We start from the raw sequence: 18967 nt of genomic DNA, 5'->3' as shown, positions 1-18967 counted from the left end.
CCATGGCAGCCTCCTCCAGACGTTTAAGGCACTCGGACTGGCAGCAAGCATTTCTGAATGGACTTGGCAGTTAGTGCAGCTGGGAGCTGCTGACTGAGCAACTGTTGAGGGCAGCTGAGAGGCTGAGAGTTATGGAGAAGTTTGGAAACGGCTGTAATGATGACTAATCTGGAGAGGCTTGGAAATGGCTGGAATGCTGGCCAATCTGGAGGAGTGGCCAGCGGGCTGGGAGCATGTGGGAGTAATGCCTAATTGCAGTATCTAATGGAACAATGATTAATGAGTAAGGAGGAGTCGGGTTAAGGGCCACCTGGGTGATAAAGCTTTATAAGGTGGTGGGGAGCACAAAGCATTAGCTCCAACAAAATCTTCCTGTATTGCTTTATGGATGTTAGTTCGTGCCAGTAAACGATTCAAATCATCATTTGTGTATGTGGCGTTTTCTTTATACACATCCTAAATGTGTATAAAATGCTAAATGCAAACTATGCACTGGTAGTCCTTCTTTCCTTCTATTGCCACTCTTGAAAAATTAATGGCATTGATCAAATTAAGATTTTAATATATTAAAATATTTTTTAAATATGGCTTCAGCAACTTGGAATCAACAGCAAGGGGATGTTATTGCTAGGACTTAAAAGTGGTCAAATGCTATTTGGGTTTTGCCTAACCCTGTCCCAGCTGTGATGAAAATGTTCGAAGTCATTAATTCACATTATACAGTGGAGAGATTTGTAACTTAAAATGGATTCATAAGAGGAAATCAACTTTCAAGAAAACAATGAGATTATCTTCTAGGGAGAAAATTCAGATACACACACACATTTCAGTTTTTGACCTTATACGTTATTGAGGTGTAAATCTTTCAATTTGTGTGAAAAAGACAAGATGTTAAGCTGCCCTATTTTGATTTTGTTGAGTTTTTAGGCTGTATTAGAAAACTTTAGAGAATCATCCTAGACTGTTGACTTTCTGCAGTGCAGCGCTTCCAGTGCAGATGATATTTACAGCAATTTTGGATGAGTTGCAGAAATATATTAAAAGGAATTTTCTTCTTTTCAACATGCAATCATTTCTCTTGATAAACATTGGATGGATGTTTTCAACTGTTCAAGTAAGTGATGAAACAAAAATATAGTTTTGAGACATTTTACATACCAACAAGTTTATTGCAGCATAGACTTTCATGGATTTCAGTTTAGCATACCACTTATATGGCATGACATCACCAATTAGGAATAAATGCATATCCATAGAGATGTAGACATTATATGTAAAGCAATACAATCAAAGTGAAATTTAATGTGCTAGGTGCAGAGTGTAATAATTATCCACGTGGCCATTTATAATGTAGTTTCACACATCCCAAACTCAGCACTTGCAGAACCATTGCAGGGTGCTGCAATGAACTCACAGGAACATCACACAATACCAGTGAACTGTCAGACACCACACAAACTACAAACCTAGGATCACTATGAAAAAATTATTGAGATGAAGGCATTGAAGACCAAGAACATTTGGGAACCTCTGCTGTAGGTGTTGAATATGGACCTTCTTGCATAGACAGTTAGTTGCTCATGGTAGTCTGGCCAAGGAGCACAACTTGGAGTATTAGCTCTATCTTTATTGCAAAGTTATCTTAACTTTGCAATAATTACAGTAGTTATTCTGCAATTTCTCCCTCCTTTCTTTGTACACACCAGAATACTAGGGAGGGTTCCTTCTGAAACATTTCACATGCCCTCCATCCAGTGGTGAAATTCAAATTTCTAGGATATCATTAACTGACCAAATGTCTGGCATTATTATGTAAGTTGCTTCTTCAACCTTGCCAAGTGGGCAGAACCTTGTATTCTGCCTTGTGGGGTTATAATAAACGTGCTTGAAAGCAGAGATTCTCAACTCACTAAAAAGGGTAAGGGGCTTCTTTTGGACAGAAACTGACTTTGAGATATAAACTCCTATATCTGCAGTTCCATTAACAAATACAACGTATTAGGTTGGAGAGGAAGCAAATATGCAACTCCATCATGCTTTGTCCAATGCTGTGGGAACGTAGTGTTGTCAGACTAGATTGTAAATTTGACAGCTGTATATTCTGCATTATTTGGTTTCTCTGTGGGTATCTTAACTAGCAGTTGTAGTTTGAGTATATTGTCCGTGAGCAAAAGACAGTCTAAAGAAGATTTTCCAGGATCACATACAGTATTAACTGCTAATAAAAACTATTGATTGGTTTTAGTTAGAAAATATGTAGATCACATTCAATTATGTCATTAAACAATCAGTGGTGGTTGACCCATGTTATGATTATGAAGAATTATTTGCATTCGGAAAATGTTTGCTATAGTCCGTGTTATACAATTGCTGATAGATATAAATGGTTAAATCTGGAAAGCGGTCCAGAAAATAGTCTGCAGGTTCCCCAATCTTTTTTCTCACCCTGAAATGAAGGAAAATACAGTTTTTAATATAAACAATATGCAAGCAATAGTTTGTCCTGGCTTAAAGATGGTGAAGCATAGCTAAAACATGAATGCCAACTTGTTAAGTTGTAACGCAACTGTCAGCCAGGAAAACACATGTTTTTTGCATCTGTGAACCATGTGAACAATGCATGCTGTGAAAGACAGCATAGTTATTAAAATCATTTCCTAGGAGTTGGCTTGATAAACTTATTTTCAATCATAAGAGGCCGTATTGACAATTCACCCAGAAATCAATTCAAACAGCTACTTTACTATTCTAATTTGATTTAAATACTCTGCTCTCAAGTTTACTGTAGCCAATAACATACAACTCCTTTGATTCTTGAATCCTGGGACATGTTTTTCTAATGTGCACCTTTTTCTCAAGTTGCTGCTTTTCCAATCTGTTTGTCTTCCAGTCTTCAATCTACATTTGCTTGGGCTTTCTCCCCACAACCTCACAGACATGTTTTCTTCGCCTTCCTCGAGAAGGGAGAAGACACACTCCTTCAAAAAGCCCCCTCCCCACTATTCTTCTTCCCAGCCTGACAAACAGGCCAGAAAACTTTGCTATGGTGCTATGGGGGAAAACTGGAGATAGGATCAGCTGCAGAGAAGGGAAAAGATCCCTGTCTGCTTTGCTTTTTCTCCTCTCCAGCATGCGTGGAGATTTCCTATGGAGAAAAAAAATAGTTCTTTTCTCTTATATAAGTTACGGGTTCTTCCCTCTTATATTCTACAGCAAAAATCCATGGTTGTTGGAGAAGAGAAAAACTTAGGCACGCAGACATCACTCAGTAGGTATAGGCCAGGGATGGGTTCTAAAATTTTTTACTACCAGTTCTGTGGGCGTGGCTTCTTTTGTGGGCATGGCTTGGTGCGGAGGTAATGTGACTGGGTGGGCATGGCCAACTTTTTTTTTTAACTTTTAAAAGCATTTTTTCTACAACCTTAAGAGGTTGCAGAAAAAAATGCTTTTAAAATCCTCTGAAATCCTCAGGCAACTCAGCTGGGATCGCCAGAGGCTTTTAAAGGCATTTTTTTTCCTACAACCTCTTCGGCCGAAGAGGTTGTAGAAAAAATGCTTTTAAAAGCCTCTGACGATCCCAGCTGAGCCGCACGATCATCAGAGGCTTTTTTTTTTACTTTTAAAAGCATTTTTTCAGCTGAAGAGGTTGTAGAAAAAATGCTTTTACAAAGTAAAAAAAAAAAAAGGCCTCTGATAAGATGGCCGGGGTAAGCGAGCGGCGACCGAGCCGGGGACCGGTTCAGGGGCGTGGCCAGCCAATGTTATTACTGGTTCTCCGAACTACTAAAAAAAATTACTACTGGTTCTTGTGAACCGGTGCGAACTGGGAGCAACCCACCACTGGTACAGGCAGCAATGGTTACCAATAGGAGCAGGAACACAAGATGTTCATATGTGAGAGGAGGAAGAGGAGCCACGGAAAAATACAGTCTGAGGATGGATGGGAAGGGCAGCCATCTAATGATCCAATTGGAGCCTGGCAGATCACTGGTCTCTCTCACGCTCCCCCCCCCAAATAAATGAGAAGGTCCATCTAGCTGCTAGAATTCAGGGGTGTGAAACTCACAGCTCGTGGGCTGGATGGGTCACATGCTGGCCACGCCCACCCCCATTTAGCAAAGGGGGGGAAAGTCATGATATGTCACGTGACGACAACGTGATGCTGCAAGTTTGACACCGTTGAATTCCAGCAGATTGCATTGAATTTTCCAATAGAAAAGAACTTTCTTGCTGGACCAGTTTCAAACTTCAGCCTGTCCCTGCAGCATGCTGGCCAAGAGATGGTGTCTCTGCCGGGAAGGCATATCCCACACAAAAGTGTCCTGTGCTTGACTGCCTGACCCCCTTTTTTTTTTTTTTTTGTATTTTTTTTCTTCCCAACTTTTAGAATTTCCCCCCTTGCAGAGGGGAGAGATTGCTTAAACATCTCTATCTATCTCTTCCAAAACTCTTTTCTTCCCAGCTCAGCACTTTCTTAAAAGGTGCCAACCTGACAGATTAATAAACTCAGTTCTGTGACCTTCATTAGCATCCTCTGCAGGCTTCCTATTTGAAATTGGCAAGACTTTGACCTGTTTCATCCTAAAGGCTTTCTTTTGCCTCCTAAGTGCAGGGAAAACCCTAAGCAAACAACCTACACCCATTCTTTTCAATGTCTATTCCCCATTGTGTGCTTTCTTAATTCATTTGTAATTTCTTCCTCTCGATTGGGTATAAATACAAACATTAATTTTCCCTTGATAATCATCTCAGAACAAAGATAATGATTCCAAAGTGTTGGGAACTGGCAGAAAGGGGTTCTAAGAATTACCCCTTTCCCCCAGTTTCCTTGTACTGGAAACCTTCCCCGCCATTTGAGCTCATCCAGCTGTTTGGGGTCAAATTCTTCTGATGCTGTATGCAAAGGAACAATTTCTTAATAAAGCTTTTCAAGATCTATTGGCACTCTGGCATCACCCTTACTTTCTTGTTCTTTGACATCTGTCTTGCAAATTCTAAATTAAGCCTCGACAGACAGATTGATGGCACCAAAAGGGTAAGCAGGCACCAGGGCAAGGAGGATAAAGCCTTAAAGTCTCAATTTCCTCTCACCCAGAGTTAACAGACTAGTTCTTAAGCTTGTACATACACACACATGGGATTTTCAAAATCAGAATGATCTTTTGTTCACACAGCACATTTAATTGTTCTGCACATAATGGGCAACCTTGTTTTTAGAAATACAGGTAGTTCTAGACTTACAACCATTTGTTTAGTGACTGTTCAAAGTTACAATGGCATTGAAAAACTGACTTATGACCATTTCTCATACTTATAACCACTGCAGCAGTCCCATGGTCACGTGATCAAAATTCATATGCTAAACAACCGTTCCATATGTATGACATTTGCAGTGTACCCGGATCATTTGATCACCTTTTGCAACCTTCTGACAAGCAAAGTCACCGAGGAAGCCTGGTTCGCTTAACAACCGTGTTCCTAACTTAACAACTGCAGTGATTCATTTAACAACTGTAGCAAAAAAGGCCATAAAATGGGGCAAAACTCATCTAACAACTGTCTCGCTTAGCAACAGAAATTTTGGGCTCAATTGTGGTCATAAATCAAGAACTACCTGTACCATATTTTGGAACAGTCTATTATATCATGCCAGTTATATAGTTAGCATCAGATATTTCTTTGGAGTTGCCCCCATAAATCTTTCTTTTTATTAAGAAGTGAAAGAGGTTACAGGAGATGCAATGTCAATAATTAGAATTTTTCCTTTCCTTTCTCTCCTCCCCTCACCCCTAAAAACACCCCTTTCTATTCCAAACCAATTAACAAATGTCCCACTTGGGATTTTATCTTAGGCTTAGTTGCCTGTCTTCTACACTACATTAGAGTTTATATTATGAATATTTGTTAGCATCAGAGAGACATGAACAGCATAGGCAGGATTGGAATCTAAAACTCTGGGGAAAATGGCTTCTAATAGCACTCTGAAATCTGTCACTACTGTCTCTTCTCTGATTTTAGTAATAGTTGCTGTTGGCTCCAAGAGGAATTCTGAGTCCAGAATATAGGAAGAATTTTCATTCTTCTGGATTTTTCCCACTTTTGCATGCAGATTTCTCTGCACTTGGACATGATCAATGAAGATAAGTTTGTGACTTATCTTTCTTCTAGGTTCGTATTCTAGTTACTACAATAGAAAAAGGAGAAGCAAAGGTTGCCAGCCAGCAAATCCAATGTACAGTAGATTGCTTCAGAGATACATAATTTACAGAAATATTTACTTACTCATCTTTCTTTTCAAGGTAGTGCTCTCCCATATTACGAATAAACCTTAATAAATCTGTTACACCTGGGCCATATATTCTTCTGCCCCTGTTACTTTTCTTGCTGCCTTTCTCTTCGCCCAGATTATGCATAGACTTCCATACTTCTTCATCAATCTGAAAAAGATGCAATATTCTGGTCAGTTATTGGTCCATAAAACTCACTCTTTGCAACTCAGTGGATATAACAATGTTGGTTTCTGGGTGAGGATTTATGGCAGACTAGACATCTCTGAAGGACATTGCATCAGAAATCGAAAGCCAGACAGTGAATCCTAGCAGGCACAGTCTTTCTGGATAATGGAGAGATGGTGAGAACTTGTGAGGTGACTGCAGAAATGTAGGGTTTTTTTGCAGTCCACTCATGAGTAATGCAGATGGCAGTCGAGGGATTTCAACCCAGCTCACCTATCACATAATGAAGTCTATAAGCACACAAACTTGCACACACCTCATTTTCATAAACAGTTTCTGGTAAAATTAATTTACAGCTAAAGTAAGATTTTCTCAGCAGCATGATAAGATAATTCCACTTGATGAGTCCACTTGCTTTTTATGGATTAAAAAGGAAAAAAGTAGGGTTTAAAGATTTCAAACTGTTTGGCAAAAAACTCAATAAGGATGGAATATAAAAAATTTAAAACAGATGAAGGGGATGGTTATGTAGAAGTGTGTGTGCATGTGTGTATGAAAGTGTTTTTCAAAAACTTGGAATTAAAATAGACAAATGAGATGGATGGGAATATGATTTTTTTTTTTACTATTAAAGTGTACAAAAAATAAAGATAATATGAGACTGACTGTGAAGCTGATTGTAACTATGAAGTATTATTTGAGATAGAGATTTGTAAATTTTAAGGGTACCAATAGTGAAAAAAGGTATTTTACTCCTTTCCTTGCAATTAAGGCACTTTCATATTTGGATTACAGTATTACAATGGCTTCCACTAGAAAGCAGTAAAAAAAAACCAGCAACAGGGGGAGATCACTAGAACAACCAGCAGAGAGAAATTATAACAGATTTACTTCAGAAAATCTTCGAGGAATTGAACAATAAGTTAGCTGAATCATTTGATATTAGATTGACAGCTTTTAAAAGAATAATGGATCGAAGACTTCTAAAGGTGAAAGGGATGAAAGAAGTTCAGAAGATGGAAATCTGTGTAACACAAGTGTCTGTAGATATAAAACATAGAAGACAAAGTAGAAATTCTGGATAGTAAAACAGAAATTACATGAAGAAAGCTAGAAAGAATAGATAATTTGGCACTATTGTAACTGAGAGAGAAGGAATTTTGTTTGACTTTAACAAGAAACCAAACCCGAAACCCCAAGCAGCAGGGCACTACCGGGTTGTAGCCTATTTGGAACTGGGCCACGCGAGCAGTGGGCCAGCACGCATGCACACTGCTCCACTCAGGTGAGCAGTAAGCTGGCGCACCCACACATGCACACTGGCCTGCCACTCGGGTGGCCCAGTTCCCCTCTCCCGCAGCCAGGCCGTCAAACCACAAAAGTTGGGGACTGTTGATTTAATGCACTAGCAGGTTTTGAGTTCAACAAATAGAATACAAAGATTTTAACAATTAACATGAAAATAAAAGATCAAATAAAACTGATGAATAAAATGGGCTTTAAGATTGAGACGAAAGTAAAATATCTGGGTATCACTACGATAAATACAAAGTGTATGTTATTTCAAAATAACCATGTTAAGACATGGAATGAAGTTAAAAAAGATGTGTTAAGATGGGAGAAACTGCCATTTTTATTGCTGATGAGAATTTCTATGATAAAAATAAATGTTTTGCCTAGAATTATGTTTTTGCCTTAGACAGTATCTGTTTTGATGACTGATGCACAATTTAAACAGTGATAAAATATTTATTTAAATTTGTGTGGCAGGGGAAAATTATGAATTAAATTATGAATTAAATATAAGATACTATAAGATGCAAAAGAAAGAGGAGGAGTGAGTCTACCTGATTCAAAATTGTATTTTGCAGCTTGCTATTTAGTGTGGATGAGAGTCAGTGCCGCTGAGAAATAGAAGGCTCTTGGTGTCTAAAGTACTTGACATGCCACAGATTTAGGTGGCATGAACATTTGTGGAATGACAAAGTCAAGATTAAGGTGGATTTTAAAAATTGTTTTGTTAGACTGCCCTATTAAGGATATGGAATAGATAAAACCCAGCTTGTGTCCTCTGTGAGTCTCAGCATAAATAGCATTTTATAGGTGAAAAATAATAGGAAAACAAAATGGCTATTTATTGTGAGATACTAGAATTTTGTCAAGGGGAGTACAACTTCTCGCAGAGATATATTTGCCAATGATTTTCTTATCTACAGTTATTAGAAAGATTTAAAGTATACAAAAGACCTGCACCTGAAATCAAATTGTGTATAAATAAAAAATTGTGTAATTGCTAAACTGTATACAATTTTACTGAAATTTGAAACAGAAGAACAAATAAAAGAATGTTTGACAGTGGGCTAAAATTTTGGATATAATATAAAGATGGAACACTGGGAAATATGTGGTTGAAAAAATTAAAATTTATGCTGTGTTATACCAACAGAGAAATTGATCTTGAATTTAAAAAGGCACTTCAAATTTATGTTGGAAATGTGAATAACACGAAGGGTTATCCTATCATGCTTGGTGGACATGTAAAAAAGCTAGAAAACTTTGGATTCAAATTAACACACCGATTCAGAGGATTTTCAAGATAAATATACACGTGGAGTAGAATCCAGGTTCTATCTGATCCTCATCCAATTTTTAACCATTGCATATATTGTCTCTCAATAATGGATGTTAACTAAACATGCCTATGATAAACTGCTCATGTGAGACTTTAGCTGTTTGTCACTAGCAGAAGTTGACATCAAACCTGTTAGCTAGCACAGCCAGCTCCAAAAAAAGGCAAAAACTGGATACAGAAATTAATATAATAGAAGCATTAAAGTGGAAGATGCAAAATGGTTCCTAACTTTTTTGTTGTTGTTCGAGAGATTACCTTTTCTTTCCAGTTCATGAAAGGATCATCCGTAAATCTCAAAGCATTTGGAATATCATCTTTATTTATTTTACAAGCCATACGTATCTCATTCCCGATTTCTCTTAAAAACCTGTACTTTCTGTAGAACAAAAGACAATTTTAAGAAATGGCATATATTACTACTGGATGAAAAGTGTGGATGATATACTTTGCATATTAACTTCAAAGTTAGGAAGTGACTGCAGGTAGTTTGGATGGCATATTGTGGGTCCTCTCAAAAAAAAGAGCTGCCAAGAACACCTGCATTGTTACAAAAATAACTATCTTGGTTGGACACGGCTACCACCGAAGACTCATTTGTTAGAAACCCTTCTATCCCTCTAAATTGGCATGGTGTTCTTTACACCCCTCAATAGATTTATGTTGGCTTTCTGGGAAAGCACACATTTCCAAACTGATCACTATGCCCATACTCTATTTTAATTTTTATGTGACTACCCATTGCCCAAAAATGTATTTGAAAGTAAAGATAATGCTAGAAGACAATCCTCCCTTTGGCAGCATGCTAGCTGCCCATTTACTTTGTTCTTAATGAAGCCCAAAGGAGTTACACATTGGCATTTGTGCATGTTTTTCCAGTAGATTGATAGATCCTTCAGTGTTGCTTCTGGTTGTCACTGGTCATGACATCCCAATTTTCCTTTGGGATGTGTGCCAGCTCCTTGTAATATTATCTTCACTTTGTCCCCAATGACGGAGACAGCCGTAAGTCATCCTTAGTTCTACTACTATTCCCACCCACCCCCCAAAAACCTAATGTAACCAGTGTCAGCCACAAGTTGTATAAGGCCATTTTTTAGGAACAAAGGCCACAACACAGCTAATTTTATACCAGTGTGGTTTTCTGCTTGACCTCAAGATGAGTAGAGAGCACTATGACACAGCAGTGGAAAAAGCCCTTAGACTCTGAAAGATAGATGGAAGCAAACACTGTCTTCATAAATTCCATGGTCTGTTTTGTGATGGGATTTTGTGGGAAGGGAGGCTAACATTTCAGAATATCAGAATAATTGAGTTGGAAGGTACCTTGGAGGTCTTCTAGCCCAACCCATTGTTCAAGCAGGAGACCCTATACTATTTCAGACAAGTAAAAGTCCAATGTCTTCTTAAAACCTCCAGTGATGGAGCACCCAAAACTTCTGAAGATAAATCATTCCACAGATTAATTGTTCTGTCAGGAAATTTCTCCTTAGTTCTGGATTTATTCTCTCCTTGATTAGTTTCCATCCATTGCTTCTTGTCCTGCTTTGGAAAATATGTTGACACCCCCCCCCCTTCTTTATGGCAGCTCCTGAAATATTGGAACACTGCTATCATGTCACCCCATCACTCCTTCTTGTCATTAAACTAGTTACTAGATATATCCAATTCCTGCAACCGTTCTTCATATGTGTTAGCCTCCGGTTCGCCAATCATCTTTGCTGCTCTTCTCTGCACTTTTTCTAGAGTCTCAACATATTGTTATATTGTGGTAACCAAAATTGGATGTCTGGTATGGATGAAAGAGTGGGAGACTTTGAGAAATAGGTTATTGGAGTTGCAAGGACATGATTTGGGATTTGCACCCAAAGCACCTATTAGTATTGGTACACCTTTGCTTTCTTTTAGCACAGTCACTCTACTGTACTTATGCTTACTATTAAATTTATATGCTGCCCAACTTCCGGTGACTCTTTATTATGAGGTGGGGTGGAATTCTAGCATTAGTTTCAGTTTAGAGTTTGCAACTCTATATTGACAAGATAGGGAAACTGGCATTTTATTGGTTTTATAATGTTTATCATTCATTTCTGTTTGTTTCTTCTTTGGTGATAGAAATGGGGTGACTGCCTTAAATTCAGAATTATCTTTCAGAGACAATCAGTATCCTGTGTTAGTATTTTGAGAACTGGCTGCATTTAATGACTTTTAATGCCAATTTTGCTTTGATGTCTGTGGCATGCTCATCATCATAGCTTAAATGAAATATTTTACTGAATGACTATTAATATCCTTGTGTGCCGTCTCATCCTTGCAAGGAAAATACAATGGGGCAATTCTGATAGCAACTTTTTCTCCCTATTAATTGCACCGTTCTCAACAATATCTGCCCATTGAGATGATAAAATAAATTATAAGCCATGTAATCAATTCCTGGAATTCAATGCTGAGGACAATTTTTTTTTTTAATTTAAAAGATCAGCAATGAACAGATTGCATAATTTCATTCTAGCTCTTCTTGTAAAACTCCTTCTCCCATGGCTATTATGCTAATAATCAGACAATCAAGTCAAATTAGCCAGTTACAAAATTTCTTGTCTTAACTTACCTCTCTTTGGACAAGAAATATGGATGGTAGATCAGCATTTCCAGTAGACTATCGGCTAGGGTAGTTTGGTCAGAGAGTTCCAGTTTTTGTCGCAGGTCTTCAATTTCCTTTATATTCTCCTTTACATCCTTTGGACATTCTGTAGGCAAATGTTCAAAGTCCTTCTGACCTCTCATCACAACATACAGGATAAGTTTTTGGAGACCCTGTGTGCACAAACAAATGTCTATATCATCCCAGAACAATTAGAGCGGATTTCCTCCTTTAACCTATATGCTACAGCTGAATTCTCATAGGACAGTAAATTCTGGGACCAGATTGTAGCTAGTTCCCTTTAACTAATGCAGGAAGTACTAAGCGTACCCATCACCAAATAGTAAAATTATAACTTGTAAATTATGATTTGCTTTGCTCCATAGACTAAGCGGACAACTTAAATGGAGTGAAATAGCGTGGTAGCTTTCCCAAAATGGTCACTCTGGTAAGATTCACATCAGCACAACAATGACTAGCAAAACTGTAGATCTGTAAAAAAAAAAAAGTCAATTTATTTTTTTAAAATAGAACACCATATCTAATTTGTATTTTAGAAATAGATGTAAATTATTAAGTATAACTGGGTATGTGAGTTTTTCAGAAATAAAAATACCATAACATATATTAGGTTTTTATGGAAAAAAATTCTGTAGACTAGAACCAATATTGCACTTATTTTTCTTGTTCTTTGGAGATTATAATTACATTTAACATTCTGCAGAATGTAGAAGATTAGAGACAGATAAAGATAATTATTTACCTGTAGATCTTCTGAGATTACAGAATATTTTGTATCATCAGTTATTTCTCTGCTCTTATCAAAGTCTGCTAGGAAAATCTTGCCAGTGAAATCTAACAAAGTAAAAAATAAATTGATAGATATATTTATAGAAAGTATAAATTCTTTGAAAACTGAATTGAAGTAATGGCAACAATTTTACCACTATCTTTTGAGAACAGACCCATCAGCAAAACACATTTATTTTGCATAAGGCAAGTGATCTGTTTTTGGAAATATTGTCTTACTTAATTTACCCTAATGCACAAGTGAGTTGATTTACTTAAACTATTAAATCATTATTGCAGTGTTATGGGAATGTATTATCCTTGGGCTTTGTCCATTGCCTATGACACAAGAGAAGCTTGTTCATTTTTATATTTGCTTTTGATTAAATGTAGATTTATTTTTACTTATTTATTTTTAAAATTTATTAGCTGCCCATCTTGGCCACACAATAACTCTGGGCACCTTACAATATTAGCCTAGACAACTTAATATAAACAGTTTTTAGTAAACAAGCAATTTTCAAACCATACATTTATCCAGGAATCAGTTCTCCTCGCACAATACAATTTTAACTTGTCTTTCTCTCCAGGCCCTTCAATCTTATTCTGAGGATCCAGATTTTGATGGATGGGATGGGATGGGATGGGATGGGATGGGATGGGATGGTCCAGATTTTGCAGAAGGGATGGAAGAAATATTCTTGCACTGAAAAGAACATTCCCACCAGCAATTTATTTTCACACAGAGTTAATGAAGCTGTTTTGTTTTCACTAACTACAATGAAAAAATACCCCCGTTTAGGCTTTTGGAAGACTTACCCTCTTTCATTTTTAACTTTTATTACAGGGGTGTCAAGTTCGCAGTGTCACGTTGTCGTCATGTGATGTATCGTCACTTTTTCCCCCTTGACTAAACCAGGGGTGGGCACGGCCAGCGTGTGACGCATCCGGCCCACGAGCCGCAAGTTTGACACCTCTGTTTTATTGGATTTATTGCAATTTCCTTGATTGTTGCGTGCTGTCCAGATTATTGAGCAGCATCAGCTAATATGAGGGAAAGGCGTTTACTCTTCTTTTCCATTCTAATGAGCTCAGAATGGGTGAACCTCCTCAGCTAACATAGTTATGAAAGGCTTTACATAGGATGTCTGAATGGAATTGAATCTGAATTGAAGGATTGCACAGAAAAATAAATCACTGTTGACTTCCCCTCAACATGTAGTCACTGCAGGCAGTTTCTTCCTAAAACCAAATCATTGCCAATATTGGTTTTAGAATGGAGGGAAAGTCCCTGATGGGAAGACAGCATGATGGGGAGCAGTCATCACCTCTTCTCAACCTTTCAACCTTCAACTACAAAAATGAGATCTCGTCCTTTCCTTTCTAAACCTTCATTTCACAGAACTCTTGGAGGAGAAGGAAATCATCAGCTTTCATGGGGCACTGAAATTTTCTTTTATGGTACAGATGACCAGACAAAACTACCTTGGGGTGACTCTGGGACCTTTTTAAATGATAAGCAGTTTTGACACTTATGATGATGAAATTGTTAATGGTTTGCTAAAGTGCCGAACTGGGGCTTTTTAACATTATATAGGGAAGGCTGAAAACAACAAAACACTCTCGGCAACAAAATATTGTGAATCTGCTGTTCCATATATAGCCACTAAAGTTTAAATGGATTACACTGGAATAAATGGGCAGACTGCCAAAGAAAACACCAACCTATCAAAATGTTACTTGGGTGCAGTTCCTGATGGCCAAATCCAAATGCATGAAGTTCATTTACAGCCTGAAATATAATTTTAAGAATCTTTTTGCTTTCCATAGTTGTGTTGTTTTCTTCCTTGAAGTACTCTTGAAGATTCTTTTCACACAAGGAGAGGCACAGATAGAGACAGGCCTTCCTCGTTTCCGAGCCCCAAAATTTCACCAGGTATTTGCTGGTTCGGCAGTTTTTGAGGCACACTTCTTCTCGCTTGGCATTTTCTGAATCCTTACAGAATACCTTCACAGCCACCTCTTGTCCAGCATAGAATCCCAGGTAGACCCCTCCTTGGGTGGTCTTCTGGATCCATAAATCTTGATATTGAAAGATCTTGAGCTTGCCAATCATAGGACGATGCATTTGATTGAGTTTCTGGAGTTTAATTCTCCAGCGATTGGTAGAGAATTCCTTACATATTTCTGGCTGCCTTGGACTGCCCGGCGATTCGTATGTCTGAAGAAGTTCTATCAAATTGCTTTGGTAATTTCTATGGGCAATATCCAGGACTTCATCATCTACTCTTGCTCCTTTTTCACATAGTAGCTTTGCTATTGCATTGTTTTTCTTCTTCACTGCTACATGCAATGCTGTTTCGTTATTTTCATCAGCATCGTTAAGATCAACTTCATCTAATTCTAATATGGCCTTCACAAGATCCAGGCTTTCTCTTTCAACAGCCAATATGAGCACCGTTTTCCCATTTGCATCCCTCTTACTGGCATCAATGTTGTTTTTCAGAAGGAAAAGGGCCGAGTCTTCTCTGCCTTTATTCCAGTCTTTGTCCTCAGAGAGAGCATGAATCAATGCATTTCCATCTTGATTGTCACAGATATTTACATCAGCATCCATTTCCTCAACCAAGATTTTGACCAGAGCAAAATGGCCATGACTTGCAGCATCCATCAGAGCTGTCGCACCTCCTTTTTTCACAGCCTTTTTAGTCTCATCAACTTCACGACGCTGATTTACATCTGCCCCATTCTTATATAAAAATTTCAGGGCCTCCTCTTGCCCATAACAAGCAGCCTCCATGAATGCGGTGAAGCCATTGATGTCATACTCATTAATAAATGAGCCTTTATCAAGAAAAAGTTTCAAAAGCTTCACATTACCTGTCACGCCTGCTAAAATAAAAGGTGTAGCACCATTATCCTTCTTTGCGAATGGATCAGCCCCATTTTCCAGCAGAAAGTTAACAATCTCTTCAGAATTTCTTTGTACAGCACTATGGAGAGGTGTCCAGCCATTTTCCACCTTTGCATTAACATCTGCTCCATCTTCCACCAGCTGTTGAACGAGCTCAAGTTTACCTTTTTTCACAGCAACATTTAATTCTGCTTCCATGGTTTTTCTGCAGGCTTCTTTCAATTCTCAAGAAAGAGGATTATATTAGACTTCCAGGTTCTATTACTGTATAACATAAACATGAACACAGTTATGGGGACATCAACCGTTTGAATGAATGAAAGAACTATTCCTATCCACAGGAGAAATTCTTAGAAACATCTGACTGATTGTGGATTGTGAAGCAACAGTTTTAGATTTCCTGCCAGCCTGAGACCTCTGTTGCTACAGGAAGTCTTCATTTAGCGACCTTTCACTGTTACTATGATGATGAAAGGGTAATTTTATGACTAATCCTTGCATTTACAACCTCTGCAAGTCTGTAGAACAAAAGAAAACTGAAGTAGGATCATAAGCAATCACAATTTCACTTAGTGACTGCTTCACATAATGACTGAGTTGCCAATCTAAATTGTGATTGCCAAACTGTATTTGCATTGTAACCATCTTTGCAACTTTATAGAATCTACTCCTTAAACTTAACCTGATTATTGATATATTTCATTTCATATCCCAGCTCTGCTATGCATGGAACAATTTCCACATCTGAAGCCAAATACTACATTTTTAGTAAGCCAATCCTGCACAGTCATATTCCAGCACACTTCCTAATTCCTCCTGGCCCTGCATTATTCAATGTTCAGAGGAACTATAACTCAGTGGCAGAGTTTATTATTTTCCTGCAGGTTTCAGTTTCCTAAATCCTGCCCAATGATGTCTACCTTGGCATTTCTGTGCAGCTATTTGAGTCCTTCTCAATACCCATTTACCTCAAGGGGAGAACTCAGGTTATTTCTGAATTAAATAGGTATAAGGTTATTCTCCTGACAGATCTGCACCGCACACAATTATCGGATTGATTTAATCCAAGTCGAGCAGTTTGCCTGATATGTAAAACTAACCAATTCGACTTTTGCTCACTTAAATTCAGCCACAGGAAATAACACCGGAATATACTTTTTTTTTCTACCAGTTCTGACACACACACACCAAACTGCTCCTAATCCCCTGTGGGTGCAGAAGAAGTTTTCCTGCCTAACAAACAAAAGGATACCGTGATGAGCGATGCTAAGAGGGGCATTAACTTCCCCTGTTGAATTTGCCTACCGAGCGCCTCTTAAAAACATCCACTCTCTCGGAGCGGGGTGGGGGCCGGGGGAGAGGGAGGGAAGGCGATCCAAAACCCCGCCATTCGCCCCTCTTCCACCGAGGCCCTGTTTATGCGAGACTCTTCGTTCCTCTAAGTCTGACACTGTTCCGTAAAGAGACCAACAGCGTTCACCGTCAACTGCTTCCTCTTTCTTCCTCCTCCAGCGCCCAATTTCGCCTTCTCCTTTCGCAGGGCAGCCGCTTGAGGCTTATTGGCTCAACGCGAAGGAGAGGAGGAATTCTCCTAGGCTCCAGCTTCCTTTCCCGACGAGCGGATAGCGGATTCCTCGTTTTCCCACTGCCTTAGTTCTGACTTCTGCAGGCGGCGGTGGCGGTCCAAGGTCTGAGGAAAGGCGGTGGCTGGTAGAGGAGAGGCGGATGTGGGAAGAGAAAAGAGGAAAGAAATCTTCGAAAGTGAAAGGACGCGAATGAACGGGCGGAGCGTCGGGAGTCTTCGGGAGTCGCCCAGCTCTCTGTCGGTCTGCAACTTTGAAAATAGAAACAAGACTAGAAACAGTGGGACTTGCAGGTTAAAGGGACAGGAGAAAAAAAATATTTCAGATTCGGATCCCTTTAAATATATACTGCTCAAAAAAAATAATAAAGGGAACACAAGCAGAAGACATCCGAGATCTGAATGAATGGAATAGCCTTATTAAATACTTTGCTCTTTACATACAGTAGTTTATACACTGCTCAAACAACTAAAGGGAACACAAAACTACTGTATGTAAAGAACAAAGTATTTAATAAGGCTATTTCATTCATTCAGATCTCGGATGTCTTCTGCTTGTGTTCCCTTTATTTTTTTTGAGCAGTGTATATTAGTGGCCACAAGATGTGCGGAACCAAACGGAATACCCCGTAAAACAACAACTTAATGTAAATACATCGAACCAACTAAAATCATCAGCCAAGCATAAGTAAGATGGGTCTCTCCGATGAGATTTCCCCCCCCCACCCCAGAGATCCCATCATTTTGCCCAAAATTCAGTATTGGGGGAAATTTCTAAATAAGTTATATCACCCCAATTCATAGTCACACAAGATTGGGAAGTTTTGCATCAAGTTGAGACAGGAAGGTATATAATTTCCATGGCCATTATGTTCTGACCTCACTGGACAAAAAGCCATACAGTACTTCACAAGTGTGAGGCAACAACTGCTCAGGGAAGCCAAAGAAAAGTGACGTTACTCTACTGTTCAGAAGTGGGCTCCATGTTTTTCTACCTTGTACCCTATAAGTAGATGTCTTTGATTTGAACTCCTACAACTTCTAGTTATAGGAGTTGGTTTCCTCACCATTGGGGAAATTTGACAGGATTGTGTATGGCTGTAATAAAAGTCAAAATCTGAATAAAGTGGTCTTCCTCAAATTGGTGCCTCCAGATATGTTGGATTCAGTCAATATAGAGCAATGCTAAAAACATATTAGAGGGCAGCAGATTGAAGAAACCCCCAGGTAACGTATGAAATACAGGAGATATATAGACAACTGAAATATCCCAGAATGACCTGATTTGGCCTCCACTGAATACTTAGTATTGCCTCATTGCAGGTACTGTTGTGACTCCGACCCCCGAGGCCAATTTATCGGAGGGAGAAGGCTCCGAACATGAAGGAGAGGAGTTGGCCAGGCCTCCCTCTCCAGGACCCTCCTCTCTGGCAATGCCTCAGGTGTCTCCCGAGGGAGAAGAGATTGGCCAGGAGCCAGATATCTCCTCACAGCCAGACAGTGACGGAGATAAGTCTTGGCTGGATCCACGCCAGCGTCGGAGAGACAAGCGCATGCAGCAGAAAAGGAGGCGTGCCAGAGATTAAGCTGAGTCACTGGACCACACCCCACAGGGGATATAAGGGGGTGAGGTGGCCATTCAGACTCTGTGATGGACAAAACTAACTACTAGCGAGTCACATTGTATCTTTGCAACAACGATACCTGCCTTGGATTTAATACGGACTGGACTTGACAATTCTTGAACTGTGTGTATCTTGTTTGGCTTTATCTGTCGGAGGAACAACCCCTCCCTTTATGGGTAAAGTTCTTGGCAAGCAGCTACTGGGTTGCTGCCAATCCTCTTATCGAAAGAATTTGTTGTCTGCCAGTTTTATTTAACCCCTGGATATCTGTTTGTGTGCGTGTGTGAGATGGGGACAGAACAGCTATTGTTATTTCATCTTCGTGGTTCAAT

At 39.0% G+C, this 18967-nt stretch overlaps 1 protein-coding gene across 5 annotated transcripts; it reads right to left on the bottom strand.

The window, feature by feature from the left end:
- Positions 1–1148: 1148 nt before the first annotated feature.
- Positions 1149–17209, bottom strand: RNASEL (ribonuclease L). Of its 5 annotated transcripts, none has more exons than XM_034409662.3 (7): positions 16909–17209; positions 14240–15946; positions 12489–12580; positions 11693–11898; positions 9343–9463; positions 6283–6437; positions 1149–2446 (listed from the first exon to the last, which is right to left on the bottom strand). In XM_034409662.3, the coding sequence occupies exons 2-7, from the start codon at positions 15624–15626 to the stop codon at positions 2314–2316; spliced, it is 2094 nt and encodes a 697-aa protein (XP_034265553.2). In that variant the 5' UTR covers positions 15627–15946; positions 16909–17209; the 3' UTR covers positions 1149–2313. The 5 variants fall into 5 exon arrangements, with proteins under 5 accessions (XP_034265553.2, XP_034265552.2, XP_034265550.2 ...); XM_034409661.3 differs by having other exon boundaries at positions 14240–15692; positions 16734–17208; XM_034409659.3 differs by having other exon boundaries at positions 16734–17191.
- Between the last annotated feature and the right edge of the window lie 1758 nt (positions 17210–18967).

This window comes from Pantherophis guttatus, chromosome 3, assembly GCF_059756535.1.
Source record: "Pantherophis guttatus breed Tessera chromosome 3, ASM5975653v1, whole genome shotgun sequence".
Classification (NCBI taxonomy): domain Eukaryota; kingdom Metazoa; phylum Chordata; class Lepidosauria; order Squamata; family Colubridae; genus Pantherophis; species Pantherophis guttatus.
Note: the sequence above shows the minus strand (reverse complement) of the source record. Positions and strands in the feature narration are given on the sequence as shown.